The sequence below is a fragment of the Perna viridis genome, chromosome 10 (genome assembly GCF_037379345.1).
Source record: "Perna viridis isolate PV_CMFRI_1.1 ecotype Kerala chromosome 10, ASM3737934v1, whole genome shotgun sequence".
Taxonomy (NCBI): Eukaryota; Metazoa; Mollusca; class Bivalvia; order Mytilida; family Mytilidae; genus Perna; species Perna viridis.
The window spans coordinates 31934218-31956848 of record NC_142454.1 but is presented as its reverse complement, the minus strand read 5'-3'; the positions used below and the strand labels follow the sequence as shown (position 1 = coordinate 31956848).

Sequence of the window (22631 nt, the reverse complement as noted above, 5' to 3'; positions counted from 1 at the left end):
TTATATGACTTAAAATAACTCATTTGAATTTCGTTTTTATAAAGAGATTTTACAGATGTTTGTTGTTCTAACTGATTGTAAAACGCTTGATACGTAACCAAGAAGATAATGATAAAATACAAGAAAAATACAAATCATGCAAATTTGGCAAGAAACCCAGTATAAATAAAATTTATATTCGCAAAGTTGCCAGAAAAAATACGAAAAGCACAGAATTTGTCATTAATTGATTAATCCTGGAAATAAATTTGTAATCGTTATTCTCGGAATATTTTATTAGAACCTGAACAACAAAAACAAGGTCTTAAATTAAAGATTTTCGATACTTATTGTATAGTTAAAATCGAACTAAGAATCATGGATTCATTCTGAATGGCTGGTTTTCTATCGTTTTCAAAACAAAAAAAAACCAAAAAAAAAACAAAAAACCAAAAAAAACCAAAAAACCAAAAAAAAACAAAACAAAACAAAACAAAACAAAAAAAAAACAACCAAAAAAAAAAAAAAAACAAAGCAAAACAGAACAAACAAACAAAAACCCGTTAAAACAGAAAAAGCGAAAGTGGAGTAGCTGTTCTTTCCAAAAGGATTCCATGAGATATCGGTAATACATAAATACAATATTTCTCTTCCCCTCGTATTTTTTGTCCTAATACAGTTTATCTCAAAAACTAAATACAGGTTAAGGCCGTTTGTATACTAACAAATACATAATAGTACTAATCCTTATTAGGTATCAATCGGTGTTTAATCCGCTAATTTCGGTGCCGATCTAAACAAATGATTGAAAGAAAGCAGTTAACATCACAAATGTCAATTCATCAAGGGCTTAACTTACCCATCTTACCTACCAACGATAACGTCTTCAATTGGCACATTTAAGATACATATATTATAAATATATCATATTGTTATTTAACCAAAACATCACGTTTTAAGGTAATTAAAAACCCCTTACAGTGCCTAAAAAAATCCGGTTATTTTTTCTGGTTATTTATTCACCTGGTCCAGGCTCACAGTTTTTAGTGGAGTCCGAGTTTTTCATTTGCTTTTGTTACTTTGTATGTATTATTTTAGTTTCTTTACGTTCTTTGCTATGTATGTCTGTTTTCCATGTCTGGTCTTCGTCCCTGGATTACATTCTTTTGATTACCGCTAGAACTTTGTTCCCTTAATTACTCATCTACGCGAAAATATTTCGATGTACGGTACTTATCACAACTGTATTATAATTTAATTCAAAATAAAAAAAAACAAAAAAAAAAAAAAAAAAAAAAAAACGTGCTAACGGAGTTATTCACATCAATAGACGAAACATAAAACTCCGTATACACAATATCTCAAAAACATCAAGTTTACGCACAACTCTTGTATGGTATAAACTTCCCATGGCCAGTTATACCATATTACACCCGATTTCCCATTGCCCCCATCCCCACTCCCCATTGATAATTCCCAATACCCTATAGAAAAATCCTCATTCCACATACAATCCCCTTTGCGTATTTCATAACAAATGTTTTCATTATCAAATCAAATGTTTTGTTTCTTCAACATTTTAGCTGTTATTTTATATAAATTTGATGTTTAATTTTAAATAAATATTCTAGAATTAATTTCCCGATCCTCTTATTCAAAATCATTATCTTCCACACAATCCCATCATTCATCCCCATTCCTCATTCCAAATATACCATATACCTTGTAATAGGAAGCTTTCACCATACAAGTACTGTACGTTGCTTGAATGTAAATGATACAGAAATTACTGATCACCTTCTTTACCATAAATTGACAAAGTAAATGTAAAACTGATTTCGGTTGCCCGATTCAACAGCTAAAGCATTCATCTGCAGATTGACGCGAGTTGCATTTGTATTTTTTACTGTTACATGTATATAGATATATTATGTGTTAGACAAATCATTTTAAAAATTTTATCATCACTTTTGGTGATTCTGTAATAAGGATCCCTGAGGATCTAAATAGGAAGTGTACTATCAAGGGTTAATTTTCTTAAGGGTGTTTTATGATGCTTTTGTTATGATTCATATCGCTAAAGTCAGCCACTTGTTATTCATTGTTGATTTATGACATCGTTGATCCGGTCCGCTGTCATAAAGAAAAAAATCATCACATCGTCTGTCATTAAAGAAAAAAAGGTTTCTCATAAATAATATACAAATGTGTAAGGTTTTGGTGATTTGGCGGCTCAACTTTGATTTGGAACGCTACTAAATGGTGAATCAGATAGATGTTGTTGAAACTGTTGTTCTTTAAGTTTAAACCGCAAATTATATTGAACAAGGGAACTGAGTAACCATCTGATACAGTGGAATGCACATATAGTTTTCAAAATAAAAGAAATGCTTTTATATCTTTCGAATGATAAACAAACATAAGCATTGTGTACAAAAATTAATATGACGCTTTTAGCAAAATTGCATCAAGCTGTTTTAATGTGCAAAGATAGACAAGGATCCAGAGGGACAACACATTAATAAAAGTAATGTGCAATAGTTGAGTAAAAAACATAACATAACTTGAATTAGTTAATGAATTACATGGAATATTTAACAAAAATATAACCAGTAAAACAAGCACATGTTATGACTTTGTGACAGTTTAAAGATGAGCTAAGGTCTTATGTTAAGTACGTACTGCTACTGACTACAAAAGTCTGCATTTAGTCAAAAGTCGTCAAATGACTCCTTGTTAAAGTCTTGCCCTTGAAAGGTAAAAAATGTTGTTTGTTTTTTTTCAGTTTTCATGAAAACTATGATTGATACATGTAGAAACTTTCAGTTGATGAAGAGATCCTCATGAAAAGTCCTACCAAAGTTGTCTTTGAGTCAAAATTGTCGGACAACTCATTGTTAGTGTTATTGTCATTGAAAGGCAAATATTTAAGCAAGTGAGCGATTCAAGCTCATGGGAGCCTCTTGTTACATATAAGTATATCGTAATTAATGATCATTTAATCGTAATTATCAGAAAAGTGAAAAATGAAACTGAATATAAATTTTTATTTTTTTTTCACAGAAATGAGTTATAATTCCTCTTTTGTCAAGCACTCTTCATGACATTTACGGAAGATAAATAAGTGTCATTGAAGACTACGCACAATTATATATAATTAAGGATCACCCAAGCAAGTTATTTTCCCGGATATAAATGTAGTTCTTTTGTTTTGTTGTGTGTACGTCTATAGTTAATTATTTGTGTTGTTCGTGTTATCTTTTTATGTTAATATTTTTTTATTCCCGACTTTGCCTTGTCCATTGCCGTTTGTACATTCAGAATTTCTACGTCTGCTTTTTTATTTTTCTTTTCAATTCTTGTAGAAGAAACTTCAGAAATCAATTTTCTACATTTCAATCTGTTGATTTTACTGTTACTTACATGTGACAGTTGTTCCCGTAACAATAACAATTTACAAAACGCCACAACATGAATATCAATTTGCCCTTCTAAACATATAAATTTATGTTGAAAATAGCAACGAATAATTGAGGAATTCTACATAATAAGGTAGGTATATAATACCTTTACACCTAAAAAGGAGGGACAACTTATATTTAAGATGTTAAGATATGAATACTTAAAATCGATATATAAGTATAAATGTTTGTAAGAATCAGGCAAAAATAGAAACATGTATGTCAAAACCCCACCGATTTGACAATGAAATATCACTCAAGGATGCTCTCACTATTTGAAAAGACCATTATTTGATCTCTGCATCATGGGATTTGCTCAGAATATTTTCGATAAAATCTTATAAAAACGAGGTTTTTGACAGAGTTATCTGCCTTTGAAATGTTCATGTTCAGTGCATTTCAATGAAATAGTAACTCAATGGTCAAGCACGATACAGAAAATCGTGTCTCATTTCCTTGATTCTGATGGATCAAATGGTCTAATTACACTATCAAAATGTTGATATTTTTTTATACCATGCTTCACCAACTGCCCGATTCTTACAGGGACTTATACTTAAATGTCCCATAGATATGTAGTGATTACATGATAGGAGCTTTAAACGAAGTTTCGGTTCTGGGCTAGAAAGATCCTGACTTTCTTGAGTGCAGCTGGGACCCAGTATCTCACTTTCTAATGTTTTCCCCAAAGGACGAAAATATAAATTATAGGCATAAATTCGGATAATGATAATGATTTTAAGTCCGTGCATCGCCAATGGAACTCATTCAGAAACAAATCATATCAACAGGTGCACAGAAACGTTTCGAAACTCATCCGATTTGAAATACAAAGATAAGCAGCATATTGACATGAATTTAAACTTTCTAAAAATCCATCGCGACAGTTCATAAAAAAGGAGGATACAAACGAAAAGAAGTAAATCTTATTTCTCTACCGTATAAAAAAACAAAACAAAACAAAAACAAAAAGCACTAAAAACAAAAAACAAAAAAAAAAATACAGATTAAAAAAGCAAAAGACGATTACAAGAACATCAAAACACAGAAACAAAATCAGCAAAACAGTGGCTATCCAGGAGCATACGTAAATTTTATGTGAGAACAAATATCTAGCGATTACATAATACGTCAGCTTTTTTGTTAGTTAAAAACACATTCAAGTCGCCAAACGGAATTACAACAAATTTATGTCTTGTAGATTATATAACACGTAGAATTGATGTGTTTTGTTGAATTATCCAGATACTTTGTTCTACCATTACTTTACTACTGACAAGTAACTGCATCAATTTTAGTGTAAGGTGATGCTAGATAGACACATATAATCTAATTATTGTTAACTACTATCAGGAACGGAAAGTTTCAGATGCGAAAAAAGAAAAAAAAACTCCAATCTGATAAATACAAGTAAAGCAATGATGTATGGTTTAAACGAAGAACAGTACGAGATGTCAAATGCGACCTTGTGCTAGTCGTTACCCCTCGAAATATATTCAGTCCAAAACTAGTTTCCTTAATTTGCCTTTGTATGACAAAATTAATCTTAATTTTTTCAAATCGTAAGGTAATTTGATATTACCATGTATTCGATATTTTCTCCATAATTATTATACAAGAAAAAAAAACTAACAAACACACACACACGACAGAGAAAAGTATAGTTGTGGCAAAAGGCAACAAATTTAACAGGGTATAACCTAAATATAAAGTTATAAATACTTTCAATGGTTAACAAAAGGTGTAAACACAGTTAGGTAAGCTCCGAAAGACCCCGACAACAAACGTGATAATCTCCACGGTTACATAAGCGACGACACGTCTTCAAAATAAAAGTAAAAAACAATATCACGTCAAAAAATACAGCAATGACAAATATCTTCTAACTTTGGACAGGCGCATAAAATATTTAGTGGGGTTAATCTAGTTTTATAAAGTCTTCATGAAACAGAAAGTGTCTGGCATGCTTTAAATGACAGCTTTTTTTTATGACATAAGCATTTTTTGTTGAATGTTTGAAAATATGATGTCAATGGCTAGGTATTTAATATATACATTCAGACACATAAACTGTATTTCTTGAAAAACAATGTGAAAACTATACGGTATGAATCTTGACCTCTTATCCACTTCCTTTGTACTTTGTTTTCACTCGTAATGCGTGTCTGAAAGAAAAATGGCATTTCAGGATAGAATACTTCTGTCTCTTTTTATTATTCAATAAAGTTACGTAACGTAGTTCTCAAATACATGTCAATACTTGGTGTCATGGTGTCTATGCGGTATCAATCTCCCCCGTCATATATGGTTTTGACATTATCAATCCTTGATATATCAATATGTCTTTGATGCAAACAAAATCTGCATTATCTTAAGTAACCTCATTTTGAAATAATTGAAGTTGATTATTACGGTTTTTAATATATAAATGTCTCCAAATATTCATTTTGACGTGCATGTTTATGACGCAAGTGTTCATAGAACCTTTGTCGTCGACTTTAATCACGAGTTTGAAGCTGTATTAAATCATCTTTCCTCATTTAATTATAAGCTTGTCGTTAATGTTCCCTACTAACGGTTTCTCAGAGTAGACCGTGAAAGTATTATTGTTAGTGGGGTACCAATTTTCCTGGTTTTCAAGGGTCTGGTAAACCACAAAATTTGGTTTTCAACGAAGAGGAAATTTCCCATTCCTTTGTGTGAATCCATGAACTGATTAAACCATGAAAATTGGTACCCACGAATACAAGTACCTTTACAATAATTGTTTGTGATTTTAAATTCATCTATCACCAAACAGGAAGTGGATAGCTCTGTTGATGTTTTCATATTACAATATCTGCATGGGCTAAAGAGTAATCAAGGAAGTCAAGACTATATCAGGAATCAAAAGAATGTAATCCAGGGACAAAGACCAGACATGGAAAAAAGACAGACACAACAAAGAACATAAAATAACAAAAATAATATGTACAAAGTAACATATGTAAATGACAAACTCAGACTCCACTCAAATCTTGGATCATGGACCAGTTATAAGTGAAGGATAAGTGCCTCTGCTTTTCTAGAGAGACCCGCCGAGTTGCTCATAAAGAGACAAGTCCGGAGTAGTCAAAAGAGGAAAGAGGTAAATTTGATAACTTTGGAAGAATGGAAAAATGGGAAAAGTGGTAAGTTTACCCATAAAAGAAGTGTACAACGCCTGGTTATTTCTTCAAGACGTTAAGTTAAATATCTATAACCTTAATACTCCAAAACCAGTCTAAACTCGGCATACTAAAAAAAAATCTATTTCATTTTAAGTTACAAAGTACGCGTAACTTTAAACTAAATAAACCAAACACTAGCTTTTTAAAAATACATTGGATCTTTGTAGTAAAAGGATTCCTTTTTTTAATCATTTTCGCTTTTTGTTATGTCGCTTATATTTTTTTATTTCCTCTTTATTCTAGATTTTCCTCCGACTGAAGAAGATGAGATATTGTATTGTTGATTTTCGCTCTCATATATAGACCGAAAAAGCAGGTGGTACTCAAGTTTATAATTTGACAAAATGATTTGAAAAGTTACAGGAAACCTGTCGAAACCAAATACACGTTTTTGGACTTTAGAATTGGTCGGGCAAGACAGGTGTTCTGATAATCAATGTTTAAATTTCATTTAAATCGATATAAATGGACTTCTGAAAGAGTCCTTTTAAAACGGGTCTTCTGGTTATTCAGGGTTAAAATGAGAAATGTTTCAATGTATGTGTATTCATCATTTTAACCGAATTTTAGACTGTTTTTTTTATCAATATTGGTTGGTTACCTGACAAAACCAAACTACATGTTCATCAATGTGTTAACGATTTGAATACTGTTTCTTTTTACCTTGAAAGTCAATTGTTGTCAACGACAAAGAGATATAGACTGAGATTCAATGATTTTTTTTTATACTAAAGCTTAAAAAATGCAAGACATAGGTCTGAAATAATTAATGGCTAATATCTTGGCGCAGCTTTATGATGTTTTTCATTGAAAAGTACATATTCAATAAAGGTTTCCGACAACGTAAACAGTATTCTTAAAGATGAATGATATATATGTTGCACTTATGGAAGAAGGAATAAAGATGAAAAATGTTTATTTCTAGTCGAAGCTGTTTTATTACATAACCAGTTATCAAAGAAATAATCAAATCAATGTACCATAATGTACCTATTACAGACATTTTTCAATTGTCTGAAATCGACAAAGGCAATATGGAAATCGCTATAAGACATATATGATAAGAAATGGATTATAGCACAGGAGTTTCTTACAAGGATCTAATCAAATTAAGATGCTCCATGAGTGTTTCAAATACTGCTGACAGATCTCCATTATAGACTGTACAACAACTTTAATCGGGAGGTTTATACTGACACAGTTTTCTCGGTTTTCTCCAATTATTCAATAGTCTACAAAACGTTTCAGTGAAGCCGATTTTTTGTTGGATCTTTAGTAAATGATAAATTCATCTGCTGTGTAAACAACACACAACAGAATACAGGGCACTGAAAGACAACCGATCGATCACATAGGGAAATGTAGAATTGATTCATTCGGAAGTCCTACTTTCGCAATTCCGAGTAGATTGTAAGATACATTGATGACATTGTCACTTGAAACAATGAGAAATGAATGAGTTGTTACAATGAGTTTTGTGGCTTTATCATCGTTGATTTTTTTTTCTTGGTTTTTCCTGGATTGGTAAGTATTTCTTAATTCCATGTTTTCTTTTCACTATTGGTAATTACGAAAATGAATAGAAGACCCAAGTTTACAAACTCAATCGTTTAATATGGTGACTTCCCTTAATTACGGAGAGATTTGCAAAGGACACGTGTACTTGGTCATTTAAAAGTTCCAACTTCAATTATTTTTAAGTTTCAAAATCAATTGTAGTTTCAGTATACTGTTTTGTATTTTATAAAAAAGGAAACGTTTAAATACCATGATAACGCAGGTTTTGTTTATCCATATTATTTGTTCCTTTTCTTGAACTTAAAATGTTCTTAAAATACAGTAAAACTTATCTGAACCTAACACTTTTGGGGCTCTTAAATGGGTTTGTTTTAAAAAAAAGTTTTAAAATAAATTTAAATTGATATTAAATGACTTTGAAACAACTGTCTGCTTTAAACACGATTTTTTTATTTGTTTGGTGGGTAAACTACTCCATGAATCACCTCTACCTTAAGCAGTGTTTGGATTTTAGGTGGACCGGTACTTGAGTAGTAGTCTTTGTAAGAATCATGCAAATTCTGTAAAATGAGATACACCTAAAAAAAGTCTACATATTTTTTATTTTTGATATGAAGTTGATTCATGGGTCTATATTACAAAATGTGTAATTATTCATTCAAATTTGCCTGCTCTTAGGAGATAATCAACATTGAAAATCAAATAGATTCTATTGTATTTGAGTCATTTACAGAGTTATCTCCCTTAATTTTGAAATCTACATTGCATTCTATATAATTTCTTATCTCCTTAGAGCATGGGTTATATGAAAAACCGAATGTTAATTTCTGTCTACTATTGCAATTCAAACAAAATATCAAAAATAAAAATATGTAGGCTTTTCTCCCATGAATCACCTTTTGCATGATTCTTATCGGGAGTGCTACTTAAAAAAACACACTTATCTTTCAAAACACTAAAACTTTAGGTTTTTTCTACATACGTTGCTCCGGGAGACATTCTATTACAAGGTACACGGTAAAGAAGTCCACATGCACAAATTGCAACATATCTTTTCATAGGATTTGAAACAAACCGAAACATATATTAAGTACTAGTATGATATATAACATTTTTTATGCATTTGAAAATACATGAAATCGTGTGTATTTGGACATCGAACAAAAACTACACTTACAAATGAAACTTGATTGAAAACATATTATAACAAGTTTTTCATGGTTGTCCTGAACATATAACAATCATTAGATTTGTTTCAGACATATGAAAGAAAAATATAATGCATTTTTTCTCGGACTCTTGTACTCCTAAACTATTACTTTGGAACCGATGTAATCTAATACACAACAAAAAGTTATTTATGAACAGACAAATAAACTTTGATGGATACGTTGTACAAACTTAACATAATATTTTAAAGATAACTAGTGAAAAACAAAAATATATTCCTTTGGTATACAGATGTTAAATGTACGTTGCCGATTGGTAAAGTGTTTTGATTTGGTTTTTTTCTGTTCTAATTCAGGAAAACTAAGCAGGAAATCCTTTGAAAACAATTTATTTGATAAGAAAATTAGTTTGACTCCTAATACAAATCTGAGGACATTTTTTGTAATGAAAGAAAATCGATGAAAAAGCATGTTTGCATGTAACCTAAATGTTTGCTATTGCATTGCACTAAATATGATACTGGCTGGAGGATGTTTGCCCGTTATACGAAGAATTTTACTGTAATTGTATCATTTGTCGTTTGATATTGGTCTCCGGTTGGTAGTTTTGAAGTAATGCCGCGTGACTTTCTGATTTACTACACACAAGAGATGAGGATAGTACTCGAACATAGTCTTATAAATAAATTAATCTGGACAATCATTGTTTCCTTTTTTTCTCATAAATAATTATACATAGTCCTTGCAAATGAGTAAACTTCCATTTGTATATATATACATATTTTTGGGATAAAAAGAGGATGAAAAAGGCAACTCGAAATGTGTATTTTGAATTTAAATGGAGTTTGTCAATGTGTTCTTTTTTGACACTTCATTTATATGTCGTATAGATAAAACAAAAATGATATCAGTTTGAATTATGTTAATAAGTACATTTTTTTATAATACGATCGAATATGTCTAAAAATCTATACAATGAAGGTAAAATAATTAAGAGATACCCTTTTATCTTTTCACCCGTATAATTCAGCCCATTCCGTATCCGATTCTCTTGATCGAGGATATGATAAAAATAAACATTCTTCATCAGCTGTATCCTGACGAGATTACAAATTACTAAGTGTGATATATAACTCATTGTGAAGTGCACGTATGAGCTCTATTTTGTGCAAATTTTCGAACCTTATATATATTTTTACAAAATGATATTAGTGATATTGATGTTTCATCACGTGATAAACAAAAAAAGCAAAAAATATAAATATCATTGAGCTTACAAACTTTCAACGTAGGCACCACCAAACAGTTACCGTATTTATACGAAATATCTAACATTTTGACTTTATTTTATTTCTTGACATTTTGATATTAATCAAATTATTCATTCCTTAATTTAATTTGTGAATTCCGAAAATTTTTCGATCCTTACCTTTGTACATCATATTAATCCAATAAATCGAATGATATCACCCAAGTGTTAATTGTGTTTGATGGGACCACTTTATGACTCGTGCCGGGGAGCCCCAAAATTGGTACTAAAAATTACTTGAATATGCTCACTTGCAATATGACGGGTGTAACTGGCGGAACAGGACATGCACACCCTTTTGGAGTACATTATGCCAATACTGTGTTTTTTGTGAGAGTTCATAATGCTCGTGCTTTTGTCTTGTTTACATCATGTTTTCCTTATCTTGTTTTTCAAATGTAATCGTATTGTATTTGGTTCACTACGTTGTGTTTGTAGATCGTTTTTTTTGTTTCTTGTACATGTAATTGGAGGTATTTAAGTTGTTCCATTCTTGATGCTTTGTTAATGTTTGCTGATACCAGTCATCTGCTGCATTTTTGCTTGGAAGTCCTGCTAGTGTTAATGGAGTAAACGCAAGGGTAGTACTAAACAGTAAGGCATTAGAATGTTTCGGATAAATATATATTACATTTCAAAGTTATATTAGGCGTTTTATTCTTAAAGCATCGACATTTCTTTCGGGCTAATGTCAAATTATCGGACAAAACAAAAAACAAAAAAAACAAAAACAAAAAAAGAACGACAGAGCGGATAAGAGGGCACATAGGATATTGCATAATTCTAGTTCTGGTAAATCAAAAGTTCTCTCAAAACTTGAAATTTATGATATCGGTAACATTTCATCAAAATTATGGTAACTCAATTCCTTACCGTCAATATAATTCAATTGTATGACTGCGTCAAAAACACGGTGATTTTAAATGGAAAGACAAGTTGAAGGCACGCTATGTCATATATGTTTATGTTATGAAGACACTTGTGTGTTAATTTGTTTCTTATTAGGTAATATGATTTTTTAATGTTTTTTTTTAAATATATCTTGATTTAAGTAATGCCATGTCTAAGATTCGGGCAAAAATGTTTATCAGGAATGGCGCATGAAAAAAAAACAAAAACAAAAAAATGCGGAGATTTTATTGTATTTCTCAAGTACTTATACCTCATAATGCTCTTACATTCTAATTAGAAACAAATAATATTGTTTAACGAAAAATCATCGTATTTAAGAACAAAGGATATTGCCTAACGATTTTACATTGTTACACCAATAACAACAAAGTACCCTCTAACCAATCCAACATCTTGTATTGTACGTAGAAATACATACTATAAAATTTGCTGAATAGAGGTGTTCCTATACAAGAAACCCGCATAAACCGACATCTAAAAGAGGTGGGAAATCTGTATAAAACAAACATTTTTTGAAGTCCCTTTACATCTGTTTACAACGTTTTGAAGTGGTAAGGTAAATACCTGCTTTACCCGAACAAAACCTTAATTCCAAATAAAAGGAAGCTTACCCTACCCGTGCACCTGGTCCATGCTCCCTGTTTTTAGTGGAGTTGCTCCTTCGCTTTGTTACTTTATATGTATGATTTTAGTTACTGTATGTTCTTTGTTGTGTATGTCTGTTTTCCATGTCTGGTCTTTATCTCTGGATTACATTCCTTTGATTACCGCTATGACCTTGGATCCCTTGATTACTCTTACTTTAATAAACAGTAATGTGGCTTCATATTTTCCCAGGACCCTTTTTGTATATTGGAAATACATGTTCCGCTCGACATGAACGCACTAAATATGAAACGAAATGAAATGAATAAATAAACCTGCCCTAAACACACTGTTTTTAAATTTTGTCTTAGCACAAACCCTCAATGAATTGATAAATGTGCATGATATGCTTAACAATAAGATGCTGAAATAATTAATGGTAATTTGATGAATATCTTGCTTAACAGTACACCATGATTTCATTTAAGAATCTAATGTTTCATCCTTGATGTTTCATCGGTGTATACATGCGTTGACCGTAACACATTTTCAATAAAGCGCGCTAGCTCTCACTTTAAAAAATGTGCGACCGGTCAACATTTTTTCACGACGATGAAACATAAAAAATAAAACATAAAATTCCTATTATTACATTTGATATGTTTCTTTTACTTTTTTTAGTATTGTATTTTTAGATACACGTAAAAAAATTGCAATACAATGTCGTAAATTGAAGTAGTTCATTGTTATCTGGGGCGGTCTGTATCAAAAGCAAGAAGACAACTCTTTTTTCCTTTCCTCGTTTGTCTACACCGGACTTGACTTTTTATGAGGAACTCGGTGGGTGTTTCTAGAAAAGCAGAGGACGCTTACCCTACCGGTGCACCTGGTCCATGCTCCCAGTTTTTAGTGGAGTCCGAGTTGCTCATTTACTTTTATTACTTTGTATGTATGATTTTAGTTACTTTATGTTCTTTGTTGTATATGTCTGTTTTCCATGTCTGGTCTTTGTCACAGGATTACATTCTTTTGATTACCGCTATGACCTTGGTTCCCTTGATTACTCTTTTAAAAAAAAAATAAGTTTACTATCATTATATTTCCATGACAAAATGTATGTGTTCGCCAAAGGTGGTATAATATTTGTATAACTATACTTTTAGCAGTTGCGTAAATAAAGAAATAAATAAGTTCTTCTCGTCATGTTGGTATTTGAGTATAGGATATATAGGTCACAAAGTTTATACTCTTTGTAAGATTGTATAAAACCTGTTTTCGTAGTATTTCTGATCAATGTATGCATTCCCTAATCATTTTTTTTTAAAAATCATTAAGAGTAAGTACTTGTAAGAATCAGACAAAATGGGAAAAAAATCTGAAACATGCATATCAAAAGCCTGCCGATCGGACAAAATAATTTCACTCAAAGAAGATTACTATAGACCGCCATTTGATATCTGCAACACTGGATTTGTTCAGAAAAGAATGTTAGAAAAATGGGGGTTTTAACAGAGTTTTCTGTCCTTTGAATGTTCATTTCAAGAGTATCTCAATGAAAGGATTACCTAATTTACATGTACCAATATGATGAAGAAAATCTTCGTTTTTCTTTGATATTGACGATGCAAATTTAGTCAAATTAATCTATCAAAAATTGTATTCTTTCATACTATGTTTCACAAACTTCTTATTCTAAAAGAGGCTGACACTCGAAATATTGCTTTATGATAGTCTTTAGCATATGCAGAATTTTTACTAATTCAGGCCATAGACTCAATTTAGAATAAAACTATGCTATTTTATCTGAAATGTTATTGGTTGATGTATAATTTATGTACATGTATTTATGTGTGCAAAGTACGTGTATGGAGAAAACATCCCATTCAATGTGTAATGGGGACGGGGGATGAGGAATGGGAATAGTGTATGGGGGCTATGTAATTTAAATGGGGAGTTTATAACGTACTTATTGATATAAGCATTGTGTTAGATATAATTGAAAATAAAAGCTTCAATGTTGAAGAATCACACACACACACACACACACACACACACACACACAAAGGGAAATTTAATTTGATAATATTGTATTTGATAATAAATATGCTATGGGGATTCCTTTGGGGGGTATGCGGATTTTTCAACGGGAAATTGGGGACTCGGGATGGGGACAATGGGGAATGCGGAATGAGCAATGTTATATGGTGTAATGAAGAAAAGTTATACCATTCAAGTTGTGTATATATACCGTAAAAACAATATTCACTGTGTAACAATGCTCAGTGCCTCTCATTATCACTCAAACGCGCTAAAAAATGGCTATTAGAGTTAAAATGTCAGCATTACTCAACACAATTGCTTTGTAGCAGAAGAAATTATGCTTGCCTCTCATATCCGAACAATTTAATTACATTTACATCTTAAACCAATATTTTCTAAGTTAATATTGTTTATAAAATTGCATTTGATAAAATGACGACAACCTTTTTCAACTCAATTGTCATTTTGAATTGCAATTTTCTTTGTGGTTACATGTTTTCTTGGGAGTCTAGCCATTTTAATTATTTATCGTTTTGACTGCTCGTGACATGAAACGATCAAATCTTCTAGGCCACTGAGCGCCACCTCTTTACCATTCTCATATCACAATTTCATGGTAATTCCAATTTCGTAAAGGGTAGAAGCAAGACATTAAATTGAGTTATCCATGGGTAGACTTTCGTATAATTGATAAATGTCGAGAGAATTATACATTTAATTCATCTAGTTTCTTATATTGAAAAGAGAAACCAAAGTTCTGGTGAACCTATATTATTTTGTCATGCTGCAAATTAATTAATCAGAACATTTAAGAAGAAGGAACTGATTGATAGAGTTATATTTAAGAAAGAGCTGATGCAATGGTCGTTTTGTATATCTTTCTGATTAAATTTTACGAAAAAAATATCTGCAATAATTTAATTTTTCTTAGAATAATCATGATTGGATCTCTTGATTAAATTTGCACAACAACAAGACATTTCAAACTTTAATTTAAAAAGAATCCCCTAATTATGGACAATTTAATTTAATTTACAATTATTGCGGTGGATGTATCAATAAAATATTCAATTTATTGACATATCACATTAAGAATGAAATCAAGACCGTTGAACTAATAAGGCTGTAAGAAGAATTAATGAAAGAAAAATAAATAACCGTTTCTAATAAATTCAAACTGGAAAATGACATAGAAGTCATAACTGAGTAAAAAGTAGGAGAAAGCAAACAATTCTTAAATAAATAAGTGCAAGAGATTTCGTAGATTCGTTAAAAGGGGGGCTTGTTTCGCACTGTATTATTTATCTAATAAATGACATATCTAATTCTTATTTTATTTGTTTTATTTATATGGTAAATATACAAGTACAAATGGAATGGAATAAATGGAAAATGGAATAAACTTCCCACTTACACCATATACCATCCCCCCATTTCCCATTGAGAAATCCTGATTCCCAATAGAACATTTCCTACCCCATAGAGTAAATTTTAGATTTGTAAATTCTTCAAAATTTAAGCTGTTATTTTTTATCAAAGTTATTGTTTTTTTATATCTATACATATTCTAGAACTAATTCGCCATTCTCACCATTCAAAATCTCTATCTATACATCGTCCTCATTCCTCAACCCCCTTCCACGTATCCGAATTTTCCATCCGCCTTCCACAATATACCATAGAATTACATTATACTCTATATCTGCTCAGATTTATAATATAAGTCAGATAATGAACTACCGAAGTGGTACCTGTTGAATACTTGTAGTACCTTGGTGAATATTATAATTTTTCCTGAACGGTAACATCTGCAGCAAGACTTTTTCTGGAGAAAATTTAGCAAAGCATACGAATATGTAGCTCATTTACAGCACAATGCAAGCTGCCTTTCTTTAAATTTTACAATATGCCCAATAGTTTTTTTTTAAATTATTGGCTATACTGAAACTTCCTTTTCCTTTCAAACTAATTTGTTCTTGATTACCGTAGAGCGGGTAATTTTTGCGGATGATAGATTTCGCGATTTGCTATATGAATAAGGAGTTCTAAATTATCAAGGTCCTCATTTTTCTCGTATTTAGATTTAATGGAAGGGAAATTATAAGTAAAATATCTAAACTTAGACTAAGCAAGCTTTTATTTTCGAGATTTAAGAAAACTCGCGAATACGGCTAAAATATCACCCAGCAAAAATTACCCGCTATCTGGTTTGTTACTATGGTGAATATTATAATTTTTCCTGAACGGTAACATCTGCAGCAAGACTTTTTCTGGAGAAAATTTAGCAAAGCATACGAATATGTAGCTCATTTACAGCACAATGCAAGCTGCCTTTCTTTAAATTTTACAATATGCCCAATAGTTTTTTTTTAAATTATTGGCTATACTGAAACTTCCTTTTCCTTTCAAACTAATTTGTTCTTGATTACCGTAGAGCGGGTAATTTTTGCGGATGATAGATTTCGCGATTTGCTATATGAATAAGGAGTTCTAAATTATCAAGGTCCTCATTTTTCTCGTATTTAGATTTAATGGAAGGGAAATTATAAGTAAAATATCTAAACTTAGACTAAGCAAGCTTTTATTTTCGAGATTTAAGAAAACTCGCGAATACGGCTAAAATATCACCCAGCAAAAATTACCCGCTATCTGGTTTGTTACTATGGTGAATATTATAATTTTTCCTGAACGGTAACATCTGCAGCAAGACTTTTTCTGGAGAAAATTTAGCAAAGCATACGAATATGTAGCTCATTTACAGCACAATGCAAGCTGCCTTTCTTTAAATTTTACAATATGCCCAATAGTTTTTTTTTAAATTATTGGCTATACTGAAACTTCCTTTTCCTTTCAAACTAATTTGTTCTTGATTACCGTAGAGCGGGTAATTTTTGCGGATGATAGATTTCGCGATTTGCTATATGAATAAGGAGTTCTAAATTATCAAGGTCCTCATTTTTCTCGTATTTAGATTTAATGGAAGGGAAATTATAAGTAAAATATCTAAACTTAGACTAAGCAAGCTTTTATTTTCGAGATTTAAGAAAACTCGCGAATACGGCTAAAATATCACCCAGCAAAAATTACCCGCTATCTGGTTTGTTACTATGTTGTGTTTTTATATTTGTGCGAAAATGGCATGTAATTAGTCAAAACACTATTCGTAGCTAACTCTAAAGGGAGCATAATTAATCGATCCTTTTTTTTGAAGGCGTTGATAATAGATTTTAGTATAAACTCGTGCAATACACAACCCTCATCTTGCTTTACGTTCTAATTGTATATTCCCTTGACTTCATGGTGAACTAGGTCATCGATCGCTTAGAAGTCAAAACATTTAGAGAACCAAATTATTTTGCATTGACAATGAATAAAGTAATAAATCAACACTGTCAATAATCAGAAGTCTTCATATTTGAATTTGTCTGTCATATTTATTTAATCAATAAATTGGAGTTAAAGGTTAAAAACAATTAATACCGCTGTACTTTCTTACCGACGACATTCGTGATGAATAGAATATGATATACGACCCACTTGACCAGAAATACTTTTCTCATTTGTCTAGAAAAGATAAATATGACTTAAATCGAAGATAAATGGTAATTACATGTAAAGTACACCTAACCAATATCAGAAAAAAAATTGTTGTATTGTTAAAGAGTTCATCATGGATACTCATGGAAAATATTTGTTACTGTGTAAAATTTCTAATAAATAGGTTGGCTGAATGAAAGAAACAAAAGAATCAAAGAAACTTGGACAGATTTTATCCTGTTTCATAAAAAAGCTTGATAGGCTTTGGTGAAATTGAATGTGATACAAACACATTTTTCATCCACGCTCCTCATCCCCAAATCCAATTTCAAATCTTCATTGCCCCCTTTGCCGTATATGGACAAGTTACTTGTGTCTAAAATCTATTCAAATTAACATCGACCCGTACGTAATAAGCATGACTTGTGTTTGTTACGAAAGGAAACTATTATTGATTTTTCTTTAACATTTATAGTTTACATTAACAAACTAACAAACTGGTATCTTAAATGTTTGTCTAGTTTTCCGAATTTTTGTCCCATACTTTTTTACGTGAGAAGTTTACCAAATGGATGAACTGTTCCAATGCGGATAGTTTAGTCAAACCATTAATTCAAATTCCTAACGAAATAGTAATATCTGTTTAGGCAGAACTCCAGGTAAGAATAATGCATAATGTGATTCATGGTTGGAAAGCCTACATATTTCGATTTTTAATATTTTGTTCAGAACTGTTTTAGTTAACAGAAATAAACATGTGGCTTTTCAAATAACCCATGCTTTAAGGAGATAAAAATTATCATAGGGACCCACAAAACAACTTCATAACAAGGTGTATCACATATAACCTAATTTGCATGATTCATACAAAGACTGCTTCTTCGGTTTTGGAAGCTATACTGAAACATACCGATTTCAAAGCATTACAAACTGACCAAATTTTGATAATCGATGTTTGATGCGCTTATTAAAGTAATTTCAGAAAATTACGTGTATATATGTATATAGGGTCTGAAAAATTCCCGACGATGTTAGAACTGTCAAATTTGCGATGCAAATTTTAGGTCGTTCCTTCCGCGGGACTCGAACTCGTACCGCTGTGACGTCTATGGCAACACCGCCTGCACATAGTCCAGCGCCCTAGACCACTCGGCCGAGATGAGAATTTTTCAGACCTTTCTATACGTTTGAGACGTTGTATATTTATAATTTGATAGTTCTAACACCGTTGGGAATTTTTCAGACCTTTCTATATATATATACAACGTCTCAGAATGTGACGACTCTATTCGCTAAACTGCTCCATCGGATCAAATTGATACAGGGAAGATATGTAAACGTATAGAAGGGTCTGAAAAATTCCCAACGATGTTATATATATAGCCTAGCTGGCCGAGTGGTCTAGGGCGCTGTACCTTATGCAGGCGGTGTTGCCATAGATGTCACAGCGGTACGAGTTCGAGTCCCGCGGAGTGAACAACCAACAATTTGCGCAAATTTGACAGTTCTAACATATTTATATATGCTAACTCCAATCTTATTCAAACTATAAAAAAAAATGAAAAATGAAAAATATATATTTATGTCTTGTGCACTTTATCAGCAATAATCGATTTGAACTTTCAATGATTAAAAATAATAACAATAACTTTTTCAGTTTTCCTTTTATTTGTCTCTTGGCAAATAGCTTACGATTATTAGAAATACTTAAGATTGATTTCGTAAATACCTAACTTAAACGAATGACTTTCCTTGTCAAATCTTCTTAATGAAAACAGTGCTGTTAGGCACATTTGTGAAAATCTAACTGTAAATAAAACAAAGTAAATCTCAAACTAAAAATTGTTTTACATGCACTTTTAGAAGAGCCATAAGCTAATGCACACGCTTTCGTAATTGTTTATTTGAAAAGTTATTTATTGCAATCATATGATAAATACAAATAAAGTTTACAATTCTTCAACTAAAAGATAAAGTATTACCTTAAACAAGGAGATAGGGTTCTTTGGTTTGGTGTTTATATTTTAGCGCAAAAAGAAGGATACAGCTACTATGAGGAGGTTTATAAGTTTTTTTCCCTTTTTTACATTTGTCATCAACCTATAAGCATACAAAAGCTCTTTAAAAATGCTCAACGCATTTGAGAATTGTATTATTGAACATAACATGCTATAGAATCTCAACTTTCATATTTGTACTTTTAAAAAAATAAGTACTAATAAAATTTCCTTGCGATTGCCAGACCTAACCATGTAAGCTAACGAATGACCCAACGTCATGTGTCAGAACAATTGCTTTAATAAAACTATATTTATCTTAATGACTTATGAATATTTCATACGTAGCGAGGCTTTATACGTAGAAAATTATCTGAAAATGTGTATATATACATGACACAGCTTCGTCAGCATTTGTCGAAATCTAGTCGACTTCATGGCGACACTTTAAGAAAAATGTATATTTATTTTAAGTATTTTAGTGAAGTTTGTAGATTTTAGCGGTTGAACTAAATTCTTGTATTATAAAAGCGTATTTACACAAGCGTCTTTAAAAATGAGGTATTAATATCGGAAGTGCAAATGTACTAATTTAAATATGTCAAATTCCATATCACCTTTATTATAACTCAAAAGGTATTTGACTAATTGTATGGGTGTTTGGCGCATGTATTTTGAGTGAAACTTTATTTCATCGTTCAAAGTTTAACCAATTAACTTTAAGATCTGTTGACTTTCTAATATTATATTTTGTTCAACATGTTATATTTATTTGTAATATCTGAATTGGGAATAGAAAACAAAATAGCACATTAGACAAACATGTCGCGTCTAATCTTTACATATTTGACGTGAAAAATGTCTTTCAAGTTTTATTTCTCGGCACTTAATACGTTATATTGCGTGACGAATAAACCATTGGTGGTACAAACAGTCTTCAGGGAATGATGCGTACTTGTCCATTTGCTATTACGCGGACAAAGACCAAGCCTAATGGAAAGTCGATTTTTCGATACCGATCTTTTCATCACTTTGTTTTTCATCTCATCACACCGTTGACGATGTAATAGATAAATGCATTCAATAACTTGGGCATTATCTATCAATTTAGACAACGGCCAGCTATCTCAGTAACGATTACACGTCAGCCTTGTAATGGGAGAGATCTTTTTTTGTAATTGAAAACTAGCGTAAACATTTGTGGAAAATGATCAAATCGAACAATCCGCATTGTTGGAAAAAGGAAAAAAAGAATCCCGAATTATAGACAGATTGAAGGCTGTGCAAAATATATTGGGGAAAATCCTTACATATATTTTTTGGCAAGAATGTCCACAAATAATGTAAATTTGAAAAAAAAAACAAAACAATAAAATAAGAGTTTTATAAAATTCGGATTAATGATGCCAGGAAACGTATTCAGGTTGATAGAAATATGTTTCATATTACACCATAAAAAAATTGAAATATTTTACTTAACCCAATTTTCAAGTCATTTTTATCATTTATTATAGTAAAAAAAAGTAAAACAACCAAATGCATACGCATTAAAACGCATCCACTTTCGTATTCCTTCGAAGACGTATGTTTACTTCCTAATGTTTCTAGTATAATACATTTATATGAGTTCCCGCTTAATTCGTTTCCTTAAGTATAATTTGCACTTCAAACACGTTATAAAGATTTGCAATATCATAAATTGATTTGTTATTTTGTAATGCTAGATGTGTTTTGTTTAAAAGGATAATGATTATCGGCATTAGAGTAAACACTATATTTGCATGTAATATATTATCTCATTGTACAATCATGTTAACAGGTTGAGAATGCCGTACTTTTAGAATTTAAAACAAACATCGATCACCGCGATTATTCACGATAAATACTTACTAATTTTCATGTTTTTTTTCACAATAGCAAAAAATTACTATGAAATTACGCAAGACAACGAGTATACAAGTAAGTTCTAGCAGCCCTTTTCACGAAAAAATCGTAAGAGTAAAAATAGTCGTAAGTTGTGACGTAACAATACTTTGAACTATTATGACACCATAACTTTCAACTTATTTGACACTTACGGTCTTATTGTGAAAAGGACCGTGAGGCCGAAATTTCATTCAAGCAAATGATTCAAATGTCTCACGAAACTATTGGCAATATTTTTAACAGACCCCAAGACCAATGATTGAGAAATCGTTAATATATTTCCAATACATACATAATATAATGATAGATCGTTTTGTTTATCGCCGTTTCCTTTTGGTGTTTAAAATCAATAAGGATGATGTATAAAACTTCATTGCGGGATATCAAACACGTACCTTTATCGACATTCCTTCAATAAAGGAGGTAGAGCTAAGGTAAGGACACAACTCTTACAAATCATTGGAATGTTTGTATTCAGGCTCTTTATATCAGTTTCATGTAAGCACCAAAGTAACATGGATTGATTTCGTTCAGTTTCAAATGAAAGTTTGAAAGGCTTGGTGAAATTGAATATGATACAAACATATCACTGATTTGCAGAGTTATGTCCTTTACTCTAGGTCTACCTCGGTAAATCGCATCTTTTTTTCACGTGCAGCTCAGGATCATTACGAAAGAACATAAATATTATATTTCCTGACAGTCATTTGATCACAACGGTCGTGTTAACAAATTTTAAACATGCAGTTATGTCTCTGAAAAAATTATTGAAAACCGTATCGTTAAAGAGAAAATTTGCAGAATCAGATGGTAAGCACAGGCAAACTGTTAAAATGCATCAACGTTTTGTGAAAGGCATGAAATGACAATTATGTATGTAACCTGAAACACAGGATTATCATATCTCAGTCAATCTATACGATTCTCATGTGTAACACTATTGGCTGTGTACTTTTCTTTGAATGTGTTATGTTTGTTGGTTTTGACGC

The 22631-nt window shown here is 31.4% G+C and overlaps 1 protein-coding gene across 1 annotated transcript in view; it reads left to right on the top strand.

Moving 5' to 3' along the window:
* Positions 1-7911: 7911 nt before the first annotated feature.
* LOC148605410 (gamma-aminobutyric acid receptor subunit beta-like) overlaps positions 7912-22631 on the top strand; it is a 32446-nt gene continuing 17726 nt past the window's right edge. The window contains exon 1 of the mRNA XM_088550510.1: positions 7912-8173. Coding sequence (XP_088406636.1) covers positions 8118-8173 — 56 coding nt within the window. The 5' untranslated portion in view covers positions 7912-8117. The remainder of the gene's footprint in view (positions 8174-22631) is intronic.